Source organism: Papio anubis, chromosome 4, assembly GCF_008728515.1.
Source record: "Papio anubis isolate 15944 chromosome 4, Panubis1.0, whole genome shotgun sequence".
Taxonomy (NCBI): domain Eukaryota; kingdom Metazoa; phylum Chordata; class Mammalia; order Primates; family Cercopithecidae; genus Papio; species Papio anubis.
In genome coordinates this window covers 140,316,988-140,338,756 of record NC_044979.1, presented here as the reverse complement: position 1 = coordinate 140,338,756, position 21,769 = coordinate 140,316,988, and the positions used below count along the sequence as shown (strand labels likewise).

The 21,769-nt window shown below is 39.4% G+C and overlaps 2 protein-coding genes across 4 annotated transcripts in view; one reads left to right on the top strand and one right to left on the bottom strand.

Moving 5' to 3' along the window:
* The window catches only part of ZSCAN25 (zinc finger and SCAN domain containing 25), an 88,221-nt gene extending 78,531 nt beyond the window's left edge, over positions 1-9,690 (top strand). Inside the window, exon 8 of one of the 2 annotated variants that reach the window (XR_004183318.1) lies at positions 9,583-9,690. Coding sequence is in view for 1 of the 2 variants with exons in the window: in XM_031665567.1 (XP_031521427.1) it covers positions 9,583-9,617 (35 nt within the window). In the remaining variant the exon portion in view is untranslated. The remainder of the gene's footprint in view (positions 1-9,582) is intronic. The other variant, XM_031665567.1, reaches the window with a different exon arrangement.
* The window catches only part of LOC100997059 (cytochrome P450 3A7), a 42,508-nt gene that overhangs the window by 11,938 nt on the left and 8,801 nt on the right, over positions 1-21,769 (bottom strand). The window contains exons 5-14 of one of the 2 annotated variants that reach the window (XM_003895757.5): positions 19,329-19,442; positions 18,976-19,064; positions 17,541-17,689; positions 16,318-16,445; positions 15,232-15,298; positions 12,472-12,632; positions 10,796-11,022; positions 9,567-9,729; positions 6,614-6,694; positions 1,325-1,612 (exon numbers count right to left, since the gene is read on the bottom strand). In XM_003895757.5, coding sequence (XP_003895806.3) covers positions 1,448-1,612; positions 6,614-6,694; positions 9,567-9,729; positions 10,796-11,022; positions 12,472-12,632; positions 15,232-15,298; positions 16,318-16,445; positions 17,541-17,689; positions 18,976-19,064; positions 19,329-19,442 — 1,344 coding nt within the window. In that variant the 3' untranslated portion in view covers positions 1,325-1,447. The remainder of the gene's footprint in view (positions 1-1,324; positions 1,613-6,613; positions 6,695-9,566; positions 9,730-10,795; positions 11,023-12,471; positions 12,633-15,231; positions 15,299-16,317; positions 16,446-17,540; positions 17,690-18,975; positions 19,065-19,328; positions 19,443-21,769) is intronic. The other variant, XM_009202655.4, reaches the window with a different exon arrangement.

The following is a 21,769-nucleotide window of genomic DNA, read 5'->3' as shown; positions in this document are numbered from 1 at the left end:
TGTCTTAGAAGTATACATTTGTGCATTAGACTAATATTCCTGATATTATTCTGGAAAGGTGATGTTATTTTACACACATTTATTGTCACAAATACTGAACTAACAGCCCTCTTTTGTCATCCAGAAGGAACATGCTGGAAATAGTCTATCTCTAAAAAATTCCGGTTTAAAAACGAATGAATTTAAACCATATCAATTCATTTTGAAATGTTAGACAATGGAAACCATGTTGCCACAACTCACTGAATTCCTAAGCTTTCCGTGAAAGAATTAAAATGAGGTTTATATTTTCTATTTTCATGTCATTGTGGTTCCCTACTCTTAATAAAAATAAACTTGTTGTAGAAGTCAAATGTGACAGATTGAGCCTCCACTACCCACAGTGGAAGGTAACTCTTTTCTCCACCTGCTCTAGGATGCCAGGATTCCCACCAGTGAGAGGGTTCGTCCTCCTGTACTGTAACATAAAGGGGAAAAAATGTCTAAAATCCAAATTGGCTTTCATGGCTCCTGCCTTTTCAGGCTGCTAGCAGATTCCCATTAGGTAAGAAATAAAGCTGTATATTAATCCTAGCCTCCCAGAGACTGGAGGAAAAAGATGAAAGCAAAGAATAAATCTTTAAAAACTTCCTCTAAGTCTCCGTTGCTCTAGAAATTAATCATTGCAAGTTAAATAGTTCTGTGTGTGACAGGGTGGAGGATTGAGTCATAGGAGGGAGGGGATTTTCAGGAGCATGGCACGGGAAAGAGGGAAGAGCCAAGGGACAGCTTCCCCTGAAGTATTGGTGTTCTCTGGTGCCTCATGTAAATGATATCGTGGGGTGGAAGGGAGGGGAGCAGGAACCACCAGGTCCACAGGGGACAATACATCTGCACATCCCTTCCAGCAGACACAGAACCCAGAAAACAAAGATAAAGCGACAAAAACGCAAGCCACTCCCTCCTGTCCCCAGAATCCCCAGAGCCCGGGAAGGGGATGAGGATCACACTGCCCATTGTGTTCAGTAGTTTGTAATCTGCCTCGGCTGTGTTTCCATAGATTAGTATAGGTCAAGTCTAACCTAATCAGATCACTCCCACTACAAAATGCTGTCACTAAACCATCCTAGTCACCAAAAATAGAAGGTGGATGGGAGAAATGCTTATTTATTCCTTCAACGATCTGCATAAGAACAATAATAACCTCTCTGTGTTTGTAGCGTCCAACAATTGTACTACTTCTCCTTGGACATCTCTTTTGATCTTCTAAGCAGATAAGGGAAAGGGGGCCCGATTAGCACCCCAAGTCCAAGGAAACAGGAGAGGAGCCTGGACAGTTACTCACAGATGGAGGAGTACCAGGCTGACAGCCAGGAGAAGCCAGGTTTCCATGGCCAAATTTGGGATGAGGTCCATCGCCACTTTCCTTCTTCAGCTGTCTCCTCTGAGTCTTACTTTCAGCTGCGTGCTACTGTTTGCTGGGCTGTCTGCCTGGAGCTTCCCTGCCCTGCACAGCAGTCTGCAGCCAAGTTGCTGAAATGTTTCTGTGCCGGAGAAGGAGGCGGGGCTGCAGCTGTAGCCAGTAGCAAAGAATTGCACACACCCCTTTGCTGACCTCCTTTGAGTTCATGTTCTATGAGGAATCATAAACAATTTAATCAGTGTTATCGAGGAGTCCAAGGATTCTGATTTCTTACCAGAAACTGAAGAGAAGCCATTGGCATGAAATCTATTAAATCTCCTCTCACCTGCCCTTGTTTCCATGGCTGTCCTCATTCCAGAATGCTTGAAATCCATCCCCACAAGCCACACCTCCAGATCTTTACCCATGCAATTCCCTCTGCCTGGAGTGTACCTGCGCCCGCTAGATGACTCCTATACATTCTTCCAAGCCCAGATAGACAGACCCCTTCTGTTAAAGTCTTTCCTTACGAACCTCCTCACACAGATGTAACCATTTCCTCCTCTGGATGCCTCCTATCCCCCTCACACAGTCCTATTGTCCTATTTCCTCTCTACCACCATTGTGGGTTTCTGTGCATGTTTCCCTCAGCAGAGGTGAGCTCCTCAAGGGCACAGTCTGGTATTATTTACTGTCATCACCCTGGTCACTAGCAGGGCTCTATACACACAGTGGGTGACCAGAAAGTGTGGTGGAGTTGACTTGGGTGAGATTGCTGGCCCCTGTGTGTCATCCCCTCTGACTCTGTGGTGATAGCGACGGCCTAATTGTTGCTTGGGACTCAAATGCAGCCAGCAATTGGTCTTGTCTGGAAAGGAAAATAATAGAAGACATGTTCTGCCACTTAATTTCTCATAAGGTAACATAACATGAAGAGACTTACCTGTTGAGAGTTGTACTGAATGTGTCAAGGAAGATACTATGCATCAGAAGAACCCCCAACCACCTTGTGCCTCTCCTCTATTCATTCCTGTATGAAAGCATTCATCATGTATTTTAAAGACTGTGCTCCCAGTACTTAGGGTACAAAATTGACTAAGACCCAGACATTAGCTCAATTGTTTTGATTTGTATATCCCACAAATAAGTGAGAACACGCAATGCCTATATTTCCGTGCCTGGCTTATTTCACTTAACATAATGACCTCCAGTTCCATCCACGTTATTACAAGTAACAGGATCTCATGCTTTTTTCATGGCTGAATTGTACTCCACTGTGTATGAGTAGAGTACTTTCTTTAGCCATTCATCTGTTGATGCACATGTAGGTTTCTTCCAAATCTTGGCAGTTATGAATAGTGGCTATTGTGAACATGGGAATGAAGATATCTCTTCAATATATGGATTTCCTTTCTTCCAGCTATATACCCAGCACAAGGATTTCTGGATCTTATGATATCTCTATTTTAATGTTTTGAGGAACCTCCAAACTGTTCTCTATAGTGGTTGTACTAATTTACACCAACAGTGTACAAGGGTTCCCTTTTCTCCACATTCTCGCTGGCATTTGTTATTGCCTGTCTTTTGGATAAAAACCATTTTAGCTGGAGTGAGATGATATTGTAGTTTTGATTTGCATTTCTCTAATGATCAATGATGCTGAGCACCTTTTCATATGCCTATGTGGCATTTGTGTGTCTTCTTTTGAGAAATGTCTATTTAAATCTTTTGCCCATTTTTTGATTATTAGGATTATTAATTTTTTTCTGAAGAGTTGTTTGTGTTCTGTGTATATTCTTGTTGTTCATCTGTTGTTGGAGTGTTAGTTTGAAAATATTTTCTCCCATTCTGTGGTTTGAGTCGTCACTTTGTTGATTGCTTTCTTTGCAGCACAGAAGCTTTTTAACTTGATGTGATTCCATTTGTCCAGCTTTGCCTTGGTTTCCTGTGCTTGTGGGGTATTACTTCAGCATTTTTTGTACAGACCAATGTCCTGAAGAATTTCCACAATGTTTCCTGTAGCAGTTTCATCATTTGAGGTCTTGGATTTCAGTTCTTTTTTTTTTTTTTTTTTCCTTTTATTGAGACAGAGTCTCACTCTGTTGCCTAGGCTGGGGTGCGTTGGCATGATCTCAGCTCACTGCAACCTCCACCTCCTGGGTCCAAGTGACTCTCCCACCTCAGCCTACTGAGTAGCTGGGACTACAGGCATGCACTACCACGCCCAGCTAACTTTTATATTTTTTGGTAGAGATGGGATTTCATCTTGTTTGCCAGGCTGGTCTTGAAATCCTGACCTCAAGTGATCCACCGGCCTCAGCCTCTCAAAGTGCTGGGATTACAGGCATGAGCCACCGCTCTTGGCCAAATTTCAGTCTTTCATCCACTTTGATTTGATTTTTGTGTCTGGTGAGATATAGGGGTCTAATTTCATTCTTCTGTATATTGATAGTCAGCTTTCCCAGCACCAGAAGAGACTGTCTTTTCCTCAGTGTGTGTTCTTGACAACATTGTCGAAAACAAATTCACTGTAGGTGTGTGGATTTGTTTCTGGGTGCTCTATTCTATTTCATTGGTCAACATGTCTGTTTTTATACAAGAATCATGCTGTTTTGGTTATTATACCTCTGTAGTATAAGTTGAAGTCAGGTAATATGATTTCTCCAGTTTTGTTCTTTTTGCTGAAGATTTGGCTATTCTGGGTCTTTTGTGGTTCTACAGAAATGTTAGAATTTTTTCTTTTATTTCTTTGAAGAATGTCATTGGTATTTTGAGGGATTGCGTTGAATCTCTACATTGCTTTGGGTAGTAGGGACAGTTTTAACAATATTGATTCTTACAGTATGTAAACATGGAATATCCTTCTGTTTTTGTGTCTTCTTTAATTTCCTTCATCAGTGTTTTACAGTATTCATTGTAGAGATCTCTCTCTTCTTTAAGTTAATTCCTAGGTATTTAGTTTTATTTGTGGTATTGTAAAAGGGATTACTTTTTTATTTTTGCCAGATTGTTCACTATTTGCATATAGAAATGCTACTAATTTTTGTATGTGGATTTTATATCCTGCAACTTAACTGAGTATGTTTATCAGTCCTAATAGTTCTTTGGTGGAGTCTTTAGGTTTTTGCAAATATCATTTGGAATTATCATTTGGAAGACTTTTTCAAATATCATTTCTAAACATTACTTGGAAATCATTTGAACATTTTCTTGCTTCCTGGCACAGAATGTGTCCTAGGCTTGTCTTGAACATTCTTAACCCTGGCCCTGGAATCAGGCATTTCTCTAAAGAGCTCTGGTTCCTTTCCGCAGAAAATGGTATTCATAAGTGAAGATCTGAGCACTAAGTGTACTCATTGGTATTGAAATGTCATTGTTACCTAGCCCTATCAGTCAAGAGAAGTAGGAAATATATGGTTTTTTTTGTACACACACACAAACACATACATACATGTATGTCTATCTAATGATGTTGTCCTCTATCTGTTATCTATCACCTATCTACCCATCTATCTATCTAGAAGGGTATGAATATACACGAATACATCCATTCCAATCTAATTTCATAGGATTCATGCTGGTTTTCTCCCTTTCTGAATCCATGACTCCCTTCTGCAAAGGTGAGAAGCCTGGCTTCCATCGTCCTTAATATATTTACTTATTTGATCAATTCCCTTTATGTAGCCAAACCTCACCCATTGGTTCCCACTCATGGATGCCCTCCTCACCTCACGTGGATTCTCCATGCCATATTTAGGCTCTGGCTGCTCTTGTAGGCCACCCCTCTGTATGGACCCCTTCTCTGCTTTCCTGGACTCCCACACCCAGGCAGGTTGTTTCCACATGAACACCCACTTTGTCCTCATCCTACCTGGTCTCTGACTTGGAACCACCATGACTCTCTTCTCTACCTTAATGTGTGGCCACCATCTGGCTGCCACCCACCTAATGCCTCTAGGACTAAATTATTCAGAAAGGGAAAATAAAGGAAGAAATAGGAAAAGAACAGGAATGAGTATTTTTAGCCTTGTTGCCCAATCAATTGACCAATCAACTGTTTTTTATTAAGTGTTGTTTGCATTAAGACAGTTGGGAGTTGAGGATGGAATGCAAGAGATGTAGGAAAACATGTTTCCTGTCTCCCAGAAATATCAGGGGAGATGGGCTGAAAATATTAAATCAAAACTAATAATATAATAATGGCTTCAGTTATATGTTACAAAATATATGTGCTACAAAAAGGTGTAATTTTTTTTTTTTTTTTGAGATGCAGTCTCACTCTATCACCCAGGCTGGAGTTCAGTGGGGTGATCTTGGCTCACTGCAGCCTCTGCTTCCCAGGTTCAAGCAATTGCCTGCCTCAGCATCCTGGGTAGCTGAGATTACAGGCATGTGCCACCACGCGTAGCTAATTTTTGTATTTTTAGTAGAAATGGGGCTTCACCATGTTGGTCAGGCTGGTGTCGAACTCCTGGCCTCAGGTTATCTGCCCGCCTTGGCCTCCCAGAGTGCTGGGATTATAGGCATGAGCCACTGTGCCTGGTCAAAAATGTCATAATTAAACTATGAATATTCTTTCTAAACAATGGGCAAAGTCATAGTGGATTAACTCTCACCTGTGTTAATAATCAAACTGGAATTCTGATGAAGGCCTCACACCAACAGTGACTACAATGATCAAAATATTTACTTGTTGGTTCTCAGTCATTCAGTTCTATAGATTTCTCCTTAATGTGCAGGAAAGCATACGATAATACTCTTGTAAAGAGGTTTTTATTGATTAGCTTAATATAAAACTTACTATAGAATACTCCAGATATAACATGTGATATAAATGCCACTGTTAGAGCCATCAAAATAATTCTTATTTTCATTAATGATTGTGGATGAAATTATTGAGAAATGTTTATTCTGTTATCAGAGCTCAGGAGGAGTTAATGGTGCTAACTGGGGGTGGTGGAGATAGTCCTATGAGAAGCAGAGAAGCCAAATCTACTTCCCCAGTACTGATTTGGTCATCTCCTTTATATTACCAAGTATAACACTCTATACAGACCATGAGAGAGCACAATACATGCAGAGAATCCCCGGTTATTTATGCAGTACATTGGATGAAGCCCATCTTCATTTCAGGGTTCTATTCACAAAGTAATTTGAGGTCTCTGGGGTTCTGGGGCACAGCTTTCTTGAAGAGCAAAGCAGAAGTCCTTAGGGAAATCAGGCTCCACTTACGGTCTCATCCCTTGACTCAGCCGTTAGAACAATGGGTTTTTCTGTTTTAAGAAGTCCTCCAAAGCTCAATTTCAGGGGGATCTGCAACAGTTAAACAAGCATATTGAGTAGCATTACATAAAGCAAAAGTAGAAAGTATAGCATCAAAGTAAAAAAATGCATTAATGACAATAATACTTTGTAAACATATAAAAACTACTTTCAGCATTATAAATCTTGGATTCTTTATACTTACTCAATAAGATGTGTGAAGATTGGATAATGAGAGCATTCATCATCAATCATTTAACAGAATATTTATGGAGTACCTATTCTGTATGAGGCTTGACCTGAGACAAATTCATGGGAACCCATGTTCTTTTTTGATTTAAATTTTAAGAAAATAGATGAGTTTTAAAAATTTAAACCAGATTATTAGGTATAATGCTAAACTATTTTTAAAGCATCTTATGAAGTTAATTTGGTGTATGTTGAAACTTGCAAGGTAATCCTGACTAACTGTTGTACATTTTATTTATATGGACAGTCTTCAACTTCCAGAGTCCAGTAATTCCTCCCAATGGAACCCATCTAGTGTAAAGATGGGAAGACACCTTCAGGAAGCATCATCATTTTATTTTTTGACATTTTTTCTTGGTTTCCAAGGGTAGTGCAAGTGGGGAACCTCTCAATTCTTACAGTGTTTTGACTCAACTTTTAGCCCCATTCTTATTGAGACACTGCTTCAGTGTTGAGGGAACACAGCAGAGTGATATTCTGATCTCCATGGAGTGATGGGCAATCAAGAAGTGCCAGCTTGGGACTTACAAGTGAGTGCCTTCCCCATCCCAGGTGTGCCAGAGGACCACTTTCTCTCAGGGCTGAGTCCCCTGTCTGAGCACACATGCAGGATAGCTACATAGCTGGCCTAAAGCCACAAATAATGTGGAATATGGAAATAATATGGAAACCATCTCTATCTTCCTCCTCTCCTATGTAGAAAGCCTGCTTAAGGGGTGGAGTTGCTTAATAAATACATGAGACCTAGAAATAAGATTTATAGGGTCTTACTTAATATGAATAAATGACATCTATTTTTTAACTTCTTCAGAGAAAAGATTCCAAATCTTTCTACAAATATAATACCTTATTATTTAAAAATTTTCAAAAGGCAAGAATACATTTTCCCTGCAGACAGACAGACATGCACGTGGACATGTCACATACACACACATGCAAATACATGAATGTCATTTGCTAAATGTTCACATTAAAAAACTTAATATTTGTATTCAAGCCAGTTGACTGCACATCACTCCTTAAACATTTACCAAATGACCAAATGCTTGAATTAGATAAGGTCACTTGCAAGGCACCACTGGGATATTTTAAAAGGAATAAAATGAGAGGATTTATTATTTTTTTTGTAGTTATCTAAAAAAATTTTATTTATTTTTTATTATACTTCAAGTTCTAGGGTACATGTGCACAATGTGCAGGTTTGTTATATATGTATACATGTGCCATGTTGGTGTGCTGCACCCATTAACTCATCATTTACATTAGGTATGTCTCCTACTGCTATCCCTCCCCCAACCCCATGACAGACTCTGGTGTGTGATGTTCCCTTTCCTGTGTCCAAGTGTTCTTATTGTTCAATTACCATCTATGAGTGAGAACATGGGGTGTTTGGTTTTCTGTTCTTGCGATAGTTTTCTGAGAATGATGGTTCCCAGCTGCATCCATGTCCCTACAAAGGACGGGAACTCATCCTTTTTTATGGCTGTATAGTATTCCATGGTGTATATGTGCCACATTTTCTTAATCCAGTCTGTCACTGATGGATATTTGGATTGGTTCCAAGTCTTTGCTATTGTGAATAGTGCCGCAATAAATATACGTGTGCATGTGTCTTTATAGAAGCATGATTGATAATCCTTTGGGTATATCCCCAGTAATGGGATGGCTGGGTCAAATGGTATTTCTAGTTCTAGATCCTTGAAGAATTGCCACACTGTCTTCCACAATGGTTGAACTAGTTTACAATCCCACCAACAGTGTAAAAGTGTTCCTATTTCTCCACATGAGAGGATATTGTTAATGGAAGGGGGAAGACATTCTTAGATACAGATAAAATATAGAGAACAAAACTCAATGATTTAATGGCAAATTATGAAATTATATGATAATAGCCTCCAGTAACCAATAACAGAGCAAGAGAGTAAATGAGCCCTGGACTAGGTGGAGAAGACACCTTGGAGGGGCTTGGGAATTGAACTAGGACTTGAAAGATAAGAACAGAATGAGGAGAAGAAAGGGAAGAAGATTAATAGAGTTATAATTGGGTTGAAAAGGAGCCCAGTTGGATGGAGCTAGGCACCTGGAAGGTGAGGTCAGTAAGGATGGCCTTGGACTATGGTAGTCCTTCATATCCAATAGAAATACCTTAAATTAGTCATTTTCCACCTTGGCTTCACATGAGAAGCAATTGGGGAGCTTTTAAAGCCACACTCTGGGCAAATTAGTTTAGAATTTCTGAGATGTCCCAGGCATAATAAATTTTTAAAGCTCACTGGTGATTCCAGTGTACAGCTAGTGGTTGGGAGCCACTGTCATGAGAAAGCTTCCTCAAGTTCTGGGAAGGAATAGCACCATTCAAAAGTCAAAACAAGATAATAATTGCACCTCATTATTGCATGAAATACTTCCCCATCTTTCCAATAGACTTGAAACTGAATTTAAACTTTTTTCAAGTTCAAGGAGACTGCAGATAATCATGCCATGCTAATCTACGTGGAATTTACATGATGTTTTTAATGGAGGCTTTTGACCTCCAGAACTGAAGTGCCCTTAAAGATCATAGATGGGTCCAAAGAGATTTCTTGGCCCAGAGAACAAATTATTAAAAGATTAAATGAGTGTATTCTTAAAATAATTCTTAATAAAACATTATTAATACAGAAAATTGACTGACCTGTGTTTCTTTACAGGGTTTGAAGGAGAAGTTCTGAAGGACTCTGATTAGAGCAAGTTTCATGTTCATGAGAGCAAACCTCATGCCAATGCAGTTTCTCGGTCCATTTCCAAAGGGCGTGTATATGTAAGGATCTATGTTGTCCTTGTTCTTCTTACTGAACCTGGTTCCATATTGGTAGATATTTTAAAAGTTAATGACATAATACCCCTAAGGGTTACATGTTAGGGTTTCTTACTTAGGGATCACTCCTCTACTAGTAGTACACAGTATACTTCTGTGGGCTGGTCATTGAAATCCGGCTATGCCTATTTTGCTATGAGAATTGTAAGTTACAGATTCTTTCTACTCTCCTTACACTATAGGAGGTTTCTGTCTTGTTGAGATGAGATAAATAGTGTTGCAAAGGGTATTTATTTCTAAATGCTCAGATTATATTCAGGGTGGTGATGTTTTCACACTATAAAACGCAAGTAAGTGATGAGACTGACTGATGGAAAAGTAGATTCCTGCCTCAAGTCACACTTATGTTGGTCATGAGGAAGGAGAAGAAGAAATCGTCTTGCACTACTTCAAAATTGTTATTTTGCACTTTCCTTTTCTCCTCTCCTCTCTTGTTTTTCTAATTCTCCTCCTTCTCCTCCCTACCTTGTCTTATCCCTACTTTCCTCCTCCTCCTCCTTCCTCTAATCTCCATCTCTGCCTCTTTCTCCCCAGCTCCTCCACAGAATAGTTTAAGTCAGATAATTTACATGGGCATATGCTACTGTACCAGTGCAAAGCAGTATCATCACTGCCTTCTTTGTCTATCTCTTCCACTAAGCTATGAATTCTTTGAAGATTGGACCCATGGTTTTTACTCAAATTTGATTCCAGAAGATTTGATTATATTAAGGAAAAAATATTCATTTGTAGGACATAATAGTAGCATTGTGATCATATGTTTTTAAAAGAGTCCTTATATTTTGGACTCTTATGACCCCTAAGGACATAATTTTTGACCTTCATCTTAAATTGCTGGGACTGTGGGTGGCTATAGTTCTCTTTTATCTAGTCTATGGTTTGTAAAGTGTGACAATGATCAATTTCATGATTAAAAAAAAAACTTTTAAAAGTAAAAAGATAAGCAAATGATTGTACAAGCCCATGACTGTCCTGTAGATTAAGAGAGGCAGAATATGCTTGAACCAGGCTGGTTCAGGGAGGGCTCCTTTCCCAGGGCCTTGTACCTTTCAGGGAGGAACTTCTCAGGCTCTGTCCAGTACTTTGGGTCATGATGAAGAACATAGGTTGGAATCATCACCACCACCCCTTTGGGAATGAACATCCCATTGATTTCAACATCTTTTTTGCAGACCCTCTCAAGTCTCATAGCAACTGGGAATAATCTGAGCGTTTCATTCACCACCATGTCGAGATACTCCATCTGTAGCATAGTATCATAGGTGGGTGGTGCCTGGAAAGAAAGAAGCAGATTTGGATAAATTGAGATTTTGAATTAACTTTTTAACTCAGTCCATGCAGTACTGTTGAAGTGTTAGAAGCTCCAGAGAATAAGTCATACTGGAAAAGGATTGTAGCATTCATAAAGTGTTTTAATAACTGTCATGCCCATTGATGTGCTCAATGGCCCACTGAGATATGTGGAGGAGTTATGAAAGCGGGAGACTTTTGGGACAGCTCTCACCCCAGAGACTGAAATCCTTAGCATAACCATGTAGTGTTTTTTCTTTCTCATGGAAGCAAGTGTGACTAATAGGCTATGACCACTAGCATCAAATACAATATGACAAAGTGATTGTCTCTTTCAAAAAGAGGTCACATGTCTGTAACCAAGAAAGTGAAAACAGATAGAAAAAGCAAGTTCCCTGCACCACACAAGGATTATTGGTCAAAGTCCTGCTTCATAACTCTTTTTGTTATATATGCAAACAAAAACAGTTACAAAGCAGGATTTGTATTATATATATATGTGTGTGTGTGTACACACACACACACGAAAGCAGGGCTTTTGTTATACACATAAAATGTGGAAACACTATATTATATAAAATCTCTATGAATAATTTGAGGACAAACTAGTCCCTTTCTATCCCAAATATGACAAAAGAAAGTTCTGATTGGATGTTACCAGTGCACATGATTAAAGTGCTAGGCAAAGTTATGAAGAGGATAGAACCCCACACAGCCCTGTCCTCACTTGCTGAAACAGTCTCCTAGTTGTTGCTTCAGGGCTGGACTGTAATCTCTAAAGAACATCCCTTTGTGTTCACCTCACTGCCATATGAGGGCCAGCCCAAAAGCCTTGTCTCTTCATACACAAAGAATCCCAGTTTTGGCAGAGGTCTGAAAACAGTATGGTTGATATGCACCTAGTACTTGATTTTATATTTGGAAGGCAGTATTATAGAGTTTAAGAGTTTAGCTCAAGGGTCAGGTACGCTGGTTCTAGCTTTGCTTCTTCACCAGTGGCTACCTGACTGAGACAGCTGTGCAGCAGAGCTGAGTCAGCCTGCACAGCGCACCCAGGGCCAGGCTCCCTCAGACCCCAGCCAGACCAGAGCAAGTCCTGCCAATATCAGCAGAGCTTACTATCAAGATGTGTGAGCAATATGCTTATCGTTAAATGCCACTGAGTTTTTTTGGATGTTTTTTACTTAGCATTATTGTGGTAATAGAAAGCAGATGAACCAGGGAGAGGACTGTTTTACAAAGATCTTATACTTCTGCCAATAGCAACAATTCCCTATGTTTCTTTTTTTTTTCATTTTCAGAACCTTCCTACATATTGTGAGTGAAACAATCATGATTATACTTTTTATAAAAATTCTCCTGGGAAGTGGTGAGGAGGCATTTTTGCTAAGGCTTCACCTCCTCCCTCCTTCTCCATGCATCATCCACTCGCCTTATTGGGTAAAACTGTATCAATTTCCTTCTGCAGTTTCTGCTGGACATCAGGGTGAGTGGCCAGCTCATATATAATGAAGGAGAGAACACTGCTCGTGGTTTCATAGCCAGCAAAAATAAACATAATTGATTGGGCCATGAGCTCCAGATCAGACAGGGCTGAAAGGAGAGGAAAAACATTTCAGGTAAATCAGGTCAATGTAGGCCATCACAGTTTAGATGAAGAGAAATCTAAATGAAGCCCTCAAATACCTAGGGGAAAAAAATAGAAAAGCAATTCAGAGTCTCACTGCGGGTGGCTTCACTCTGATGTGTGTCTTACAGAGCCACAACAAGGCAAATAATTTTAATCCAGTTTTCCCCGAGGTCATCAGAAATGTGGGCCATCCACTCCTCCTCATGCCATCCCTGCCACCTGCACAGCTGGGTAATTTCCAGAGAGAGCGTTTCTGCCTAATATATTCAGTATTATGGGTGTGCTCCTTCAATGATCCTAAAAGTACTTTATTGTAAATTAATATGGGGTAGTCTTCTCTCCCAAGAAAAATGTAATTCATTTTAGCTACAATATACCTTGACAAACTTTGAGAAAAATTGCAACATTAATGGTTAAATGTATGGAAAATTGAAGGACCTTTCCTGTAGATATGTTTGAGGGAACTTAAGAGACCAATATTGGAATACAGACCATCTCTTGTTACTCAAAGTGTGGTCTATGGGTCATAAACATCTGGGAGCTAGTTAGAAATGCAAAACTGGGTGCAGTGGTACACACCTATAATCCGAGCACTTTGGGAGGCCAAAGCGGATGGATCACCTGAGGTCAGGAGTTCAAGACCAGCCTAACCATCATGGAGAAACCCCACCTCTACTAAAATACAAAATTACCCAGGCATGGTGGCACATGCCTGTAATCCCTGTAAGCTACTTGGGAGACTGAGGCAGAAGAATCGCTTGAATCTGGGAGGCTGAGGTTGTGGTGAGCCGAAATTGTGCCATTGCACCCCAGCCTGGGCAACAAGAGCAAAAACTCTGTCTCAAAGCAAAACAATAGCAACAAAAACAGAAATGCAAAATCTCAAACTCCACCATTGAACTACTGATTCAAAATCTGAATTTCACAAGATGCAGTAATTTGTGTGCATAGCCCATCTTGAGAAGTATGGCTTATATCTTTGATGCATCAGCTGGTAGATCTAGGCTATAGGTCTCAGAATTGACTATCTCAGGATGTACAGCAATTGGAGATGGACAAAAAGCTAGATGAGTGGTGATTGACTGTAGTCTGATGAATGGCATTAAAATAGCATAAGCTTCTGTCATTACAAGTTGGCACCCCCCTTGATTTTTCTCCTGAGAGAAGCTCAGGGTGGTCCATCATTGGTCTGTTTGATCAGGACTGGATTAGGACATTTAAAGACCTGGAACACAGAAATAAATATGACGCCTGCTCCAACTACATAATTCACAACCAAAAGCCATATGAAAGGAGTGTGAGAAATGTCGACAAAGCTGTGATTTACCGGTGAAGATTTCTGTGGTGCAGTTGTGGGCAAATTCAACTATCTAATATGTGTATTCAGTTACCATGAACCTGATGACACTGATGCAAAACTGAACTATAATCTCAAAGTTTAGAGCTCTGCTGTCCAATATGGTAGCCACTATCGAAATGTGATTATTTAAAATCAAATTTTAGTCAATTAAACTTAAATACAATTTAAAATTTTTCATCAGTGGCACTAGCCACATGTGCAGTGCTCAATAGCTATATGTGTCTAGTGATTTCTAGATGAAACACTAACACAATAGGCTATTTCGTTTATCACAGCAAGTTGTAATGGGATAGATAGATGAATAGACAGATGAGAGATAGATACGTAGATAATCAATAAGTAGATAAATAGATGATAGATGGGTAGATGATAGATAGATAGATAGATAGATAGATAGATAGATAGATAGACAGAAGTAGTTGTAGACATGGACATATTTAAAGCAGTATGCTGAAGTCAGCCTACTCCTGCTCTCTGGAACCAATGATTAAATATTCGGGAATTTTGTGACATGATTGCCAAACCTTGGTGACTTGAAATTGAACATGGACATCATTTTGCCACTGTCATGGTAATAATGACTTCAGTGAAAATTGTACATGGATTTTAAAACTAGTAGGTGAAAGATTGAAGACAAAGAGGATATTTACACGATCTCAGAGGTTTTCCCCACAAGTTACTTATCCTTTCCAAAGAAAAAAATAACTTTGTAGTAGATTAACCTGGTGAACACACTTTCACCAAATATTACCAGTTAAAATCATCCTTATTAGGACAGCATGCCTCCTGATTTGATGTTAGATGCATTAGGCTGCTGCAAAAGTAATTGCGGTTTTTGCGATTAAAAGTAATCACAAAAATCGCAATTACTTTTGCAGAAACCTAATAAATTTCCAGGCAGAAATTTTAATTCTGTGGATGTGGAGGAGGCTGAAACTGCCATTTGATCTTATGTAGGTGATTCACAGACTGCTGACTCTGGCATGCCAGGTTTCCTCAGGGTTGCCCTTTTAAGTTTAGAACATGGCTATCTATGCCTGTATGCCTCTAGAAAGTGCCTCCAGCTACCATTTATAACATCCAAAACCTGTGTCATTCTGCTATGTGGCAGAAATTCTCATCTTCCTGGAATACTTCCTGTATATTTTCAGACCTCCCTCTGAGTGCCCCACCAGGAGCCCCCAGAAGCACTCTTTGGATACCTTTGTGGGACTCAGTGTCTTTCGAATTCTGAGAGTCAATCATCAGCTGAAGGAAATCCACTCGGCGCTAGAAGCAAAAAGCGAAATTTTATTGACAGAAAGTGACTCACGAAGTCAGAAGTTAATCGGAAGTGCAGTCCTCAACCTCCCTTCTGAGAATATGGCCCCTTGAAGACTGGAAATCTGATGGGTATTGCCTGAGTCACCAGTGAAAAAAATATCCATCTAAATCCTTGGAAAGCAGGATGTTTTCCTGAAACAAATCTGGATAAAATGTTCAATTGCTTTTTGGTCTTTTCTGTGGTCCTAACTGCATACCCATGAGGAAGTCCTGGACGTTTTATTCTTCTCTCTTCTTCTTCACCAATGTTCACAAAGATTATTCTCCTGATATTTCCAGAACTTATCAGCAGCTTTGGTGGGAGCATCTTCAAATACTCCAACATTCCCAAAATCTATACAATCTTCAGTGATACCTGGGTTACCCATTCCTACCTCCCTGACCTGCAGACATCCTTTGGCTGGCCTCTAGGGCTGATGAAGGCAAAGCTGAGTTAGCCAGCCTTGCAGCCTCAATTCCCGGAGAAGACACCTGTTCACTTGAGGCTGTGAGAGGGCTCAAATGTAACACACACTACACTTCAGGAGGTGGCCTGATAGGGCCTTTCATTGGAGAATATTTGAAATAACAGGCTTGTACTTGAAATGATTCTTTAGCAATCTCTGATCTAGAGAAAGCATAATACCAGTAAAATATATTTCCAAACAGTAATGTTTATCCTTTGGCAATTTATTGAAGGGGAGTGGTGTGATAAAGTTTTGTGTGAATAATATTTATGCCATGACATACTAATTGTGGTACCTGATATCAAATTTTAAGTGCTATCTCTGACTCGTTCTCATATCTCCTTCCCCAAACTCCGCTTTCTGCATTCCTACCAAATCAATTATCTTGCTCTAAGCATGAGTACTCTTTATGTTAAAATATTTCTCTAAAAACAGACAGGGAAGTGCACCAATCATATGTATATTAACAAAAAATTATGAAAAACTAAACATCCACCTATAACTGCCACCATGTTTTACCTTTTGTGTCTCTTTGAGGCGACCTTCTTTTATCCTCTTTACAGATTTTCTTAGAAAACTTGTAACTTTTCTTGGAAACACAGTGATATTTAATGCTTCAAAAATTGGAGTAAGGAATGGAAAGATTTCTGTAGGAAAAAAAAAAAATCCCCACAAAATGAAACCATTGTGAACGTGCAAAATTTACCTGGAGCAATTCTAATTTTCTCTACCCATCAGAAGAGTAAAATACATCAAGGCTCTCAACTGGAAGCCATTCTTTCTATGAGTTTTGCCCTGTCACAGCCCAGTGGCTGAGCAAGGGCAGGTCTATGCATAGGGACCACCACTACAGCAGTGAGATCAGCAGCCCCTTGTGCATCTTTTGAATGATGAAACAACCAAAATTCAGTGCCCTAGTCTCTTTGCCTTTATCTATTGAACTAGAGTCTCTTAGGATAACCCAAATCATAACCTGCTGTTTAAATTAATTATGCTGTTCAAGAAATAGCAGGTAGTCAAGATAGAAATAACACAGTGTATCTCGGTCAGCTATCATGGAATAAAGCTAAAATCAAAGTAAAGAAAATTGGGAAACTCACACATATGTGAAAGTTAAATAATAAACTTTTAAGTAACCAATGAGTCAAAGTGGAAATTAAAAGGGCAAATAGAATGTGTTTAGAACTGAACAAAAATTAAGATGTGATAGGCCAGAATCTGATGGTATTTGGCAAAGAAGTGCTCAGAAGAAAATTTATAGTTGTAATGTCTAAATTTACAAGAACAAAAAGTCGCAAATCAATAATCTACATTCATGCCACAACACAGTAAATGAAGAAGGGCAAACTAAGCCTTAAGCCAGCAGAAGAAAGAAAATAATACAGACTAAAGTACAAATTCATGAACTAGAGAATTTAAAAAAAAAAAAAAACTGTAACAAATGAATATCATTTCTATGAAGCATCCAGAATAGGCAAATCTATAGCGGCAGAGTATTGATTAGTGGTTGCATATGACGACAGGGTTTGTGGCAGGGAGTTGATAACTAAAAATGTACGAGGTCTCTAGACTGACAAAAATGTTTTAAAGTTTACAATGGTGCTGGTCATACATATCTTCAAATGTACTACAAATCATTAAACTGTATATTTTAAGTGGATGAATTACATGGTGATTTACATATCAATAAAGCAGTTATTTTTAAGAGAGAGAAAGAGAAAAGGAAATGGTAGTCCACGTACTTATTGAGAGAAAGAAAGGATCTAATGAATTGAATCTTAAAAGCTTCTTGGTGTTTTCCACAAAGGGGTCTTGTGGATTGTTGAGAGAGTCGACGTTCACTCCAAATGATGTGCTAGTGATCACATCCATGCTGTAGGCCCCAAAGACGCTGAGTGGAGAAAGATGTGGAAAATTAAAATCAGCACCTCTTTACCATCCTTCCACTATATGTGCAACAGGAAACCCACATGTCCAGTAAAGACAGACAAAGAGCCACAGACTTTCAGAACTATCTAATGGATCATGTCCCATCGCACTCCATCAGATGGTGGTTATCGGGTGCCAGTGACACAGCTGGCCCTACACTGGGGGTGATGGAGACTCTGAACTGAGTTATACTTACCTCTGAGATCAAGGAGCCCATCATAGGAAGACAGGGACCCACTATCAGAGAACTGGAGTAGCATGTGTTGAGTGTGGATGATACAAGATGTGTAAGCAGTGTGCTTCAGCAGAACAAGAGGAGAAAAATTCACTTTTCCTAAGGGGCTCAAGACAGGTGACATTGCGTGACTACAGACTCTACGCCCAGAGCTGATTCTTCTTCAGCACTTCACAAAACAGCAACACCCTGTTCTGAGCTCCCAGAAATATCATCCTTATTCTCTACACTCCCTGCTCAAGATTTGGAAAGTCTCACTATCCCCAGTTCTTGTGAGCTGAGATTGCCCTGTTGGCAGAATCATTTTAGTAAAATATAATGACCAGCAATGTCCTGGTTTAAAGAAAATCACTAAAAATTGATTTGGAAATTCCTATAGCTGAGTGACCACATATCTCTGGTCTGCCCAGGACAGGCGCAGATTGCACCTGTTGTTCCTGCATAATTGAAGCACATACCAGTGTAGACAGCAAATGATAGGCTTACCCTGCCTATAGCATTTATAGGACCTTGTCTCTTTAAGACTGGAGAAAAAATCAGTGTTGGGAATGTTTAATATATAGTATTCTACTGATATCCTCAGAAAAACCATGAAAGGGTCAAAATTATTCAAAGTTCTCCATTATAACTTTCCCATCGTACTCACTGCCAACCAATAGATACCAAGTGCCTTCCCCTTCCGCCATCCCATACACGCCATGCTTAAAACTTTGGTGCAATCACACATTTCCCCCCCTAAAGTATGCATTTAGTCTTCCAGAACATTTATGTTGACAATTTAATGGATAAGTAAATCCTGGTCCATGTGCATATGGGAGAAGACCTTTTTCCCCCAGCTACCCCACCTCCTCTTGGGAGTGGGCCTATCTTGGGAGACCTATTGAAGTTGCAATACCACAACCTTCCTTTTGTCTGGTGACTGGAATAACCCAACAGTGGGAATATCAACTCCATGGCAGGCAGCTTGAGGGGTTCATGACAGCTCAGAACCCCATGGCTGCACTTCTACTTACTCCTTCAAGGTGACAGGCTTGCCTGTCTCTGCTTCCCGCCTCAGATTTCTCACCAGCACGTCTCCATACTGGGCAATGATAGGGACCATCTAAGCACAAAACACAACACCACCCATAGTAAAATGTGCAGACTCTAGTCCCAGAAGAACATGCCTTTCCCCAGCACGGAGCAGTAAGTGACATTTTATAAAGAATTTTGTGATGTATTTTCTGTACATAAAGATAAAAGACCATTTTTAGGAAACTCAAATTCAGCAGACTACCCCTTGGAAAGAAACTGTGATCTTACTTTCTACCTGTCCCCACCTGATTCATTCTTAAGTTTCTAATTAAAACTAATGTTATTTTCATACCTCTTTGAGTTTTCCACTGGTGAAAGTTGGAGAGAGCAATGATCGTATTCTCTTCCATTCTTCATCCTCAGCTACAGTGATGGCACTTTTCATAAATCCCACTGGACCTAAAGGCTAGCGTTCAAAGCAGAAACATTTTGTCCTGTTTCAGTTGTGGAAATCTCCATGGTTGTAGAAAATGTTAAACAGGCATCACATATTTAACAAATATTTAGTGACTGTCTACTAGGTGACAGGCCCTATGCTAGATGCTCAATAGAGATTTATCCCAGATGCCCAGTGTCCTGGGATGTATTTGTGTGTGGGGGCAGCATTCGGGAGACCCAGCCACCTGATGTGGTCTCCAGCCTGTATATCCCGGTCTCCTTTTACATACAAATTCTCCACATGGTAGGGAACCTGTTCTTCCAGTGGAATAGTCAGGATCAACACCTAGCACTTGTGCACTATAGAGAGAGAGTGGTGACAGAGAGGCAGGTGGCTTTGGTGTACTGTATGTTGCCTCAGACGAGCTCTGTCTTTATGTTCACCTAAACCATGGGCAACATGAAAAAGAGGTGCCTTGATGTGGTGATTTTTAAAAAATGGTAGGTAATAGTTTTAAAACTAGGAATGTATTTTGAAGAAATAATGCAATTCTATGAACATTCTTTTCTCTTAATTTTTTATTCCATGGATAGAAAAAAAAAGGAAGAGATAATTATTTTTGCCAACTTAGAACTATCCTATCAAGCCAACATGCTTGAAACTTTCTTTCATCTTCCATAACCATATTTTGTTTTATAATGAGTACTTACAGCCCTCTTTTATGTTAAAAATTCAGCAAACTAGGGAGAGAAAGTTCCTGAATTTGATAGAGTCTACAAAAAAACAACAACAACAACAACAACAACAACCCACTTCATCTAAATCATGCTTATTGATGAAAGACTGAATGCCTCCCTCCTAATATTAGGAACAATTAAAAAATTCACCACATTTACTTGACATTATACTGGGAAGTCCTAGTGCAATAGACAAGGAAAAAGAATTAAAAGGCATACAGATTGGAAAGGAAATGAAAGAATTGTCTCTATTTTCAAGTGACATAATTGTCAATGTATAAAATCTCAAGGAATATACAAAAAGACTTCTAGAAATACTAAATGAGTTCTGCAACGTTCTGTGATACAAGATCAACAAACAAAATCCAAGCATGTTTCTATGTACCAACAATCAATATCTGAAAACACAAGAAAAATATAATATCATTTACAGTCACTCCAACAAAAATGAAATTCTTTAGCTGTAAATCCAACAAAACATGTACAGGATCTCTATGCTGAAAACTAAAAATTGTTAAAAAGCAATCGGAGAAAATCTAAGGAAATGGAGAGGCATACTAAGTTCATGAATTGAAAGACCAAACATAGTAAAGATAAGACTTTCCCTAAATTGATCTGTACATTTAATTCAATTCTTCTCAAAATAACAGCATGCTTATTTGTAGACACTGAGAAACTCATTCTCATTTTTTATGGAAAAGCAGAGGACCAGGAAGAGCTAAAACAAATCTGAAAAAATAAGTCAATAAAAGTGGGAAGACTCACTCTACATGATGTTAAGAGTTACTGTACAGCTACTAGAGTCACCAGTTTGTTATTGGTGGAAGAATAAACACAGTGATCAATGGGACAGAATAGCAAATGAGAAATACAAAGAAATATGCCCAGTTGATTTTTAACAATATGCCCAACTTTCCAAAAATGACATTGGAGCAACTGGACAGCCATAAGCCACAAAAAATGAACCTTGATCTAAATCTCATACCTTATGCAAAAAATAACACAAACTAGGTAATAGAGTTACATTTAGTAAAGCATGAAACTTTATGACTTTTAGAAAAATTGGCAATGTAGGAAGGAGGGCTAGGCAAAGAACTTTCAGACTTGACACCAAAAGCACAATCCATAAAAAAAATATTAATACATTGGCCTCCTCAAAATAGAAAGACATTTTCACTGATAAAGACTCTCTCAGAGAAGAAGACTTGTGACTGTAGGATAGCAGCAGGGAGCCGTATGGAGATGGAATGGGTCTGCATCTTGATCATACTGGTCATTGCACAAATCTACAAATGTGATAAATTTGCATAGAACTACCCACACACTCAAGACCAGCCTGGCCAACACAGTGAAACCTCATCTCTACTAAAAATACAAAAATTAGCGGGGCATGGTGGGGCTGAGGCAGGAAACTGGCGTAAACCCGGGAGGCGGAGGTTGCAGTGAGCCAAGACCATGCCACTGCACTCCAGTCTGGGTGACAGAGCGAGACTCCCTCTCAAAAAACAAACAAAGAAAAAAACCACAAACAAAAACAAAAAACTACACACAGAAATGAGGGACACATAAAACTGGTGAAATCTGAATAAGCTCTGTGAACTGTATCAATGTCAATTT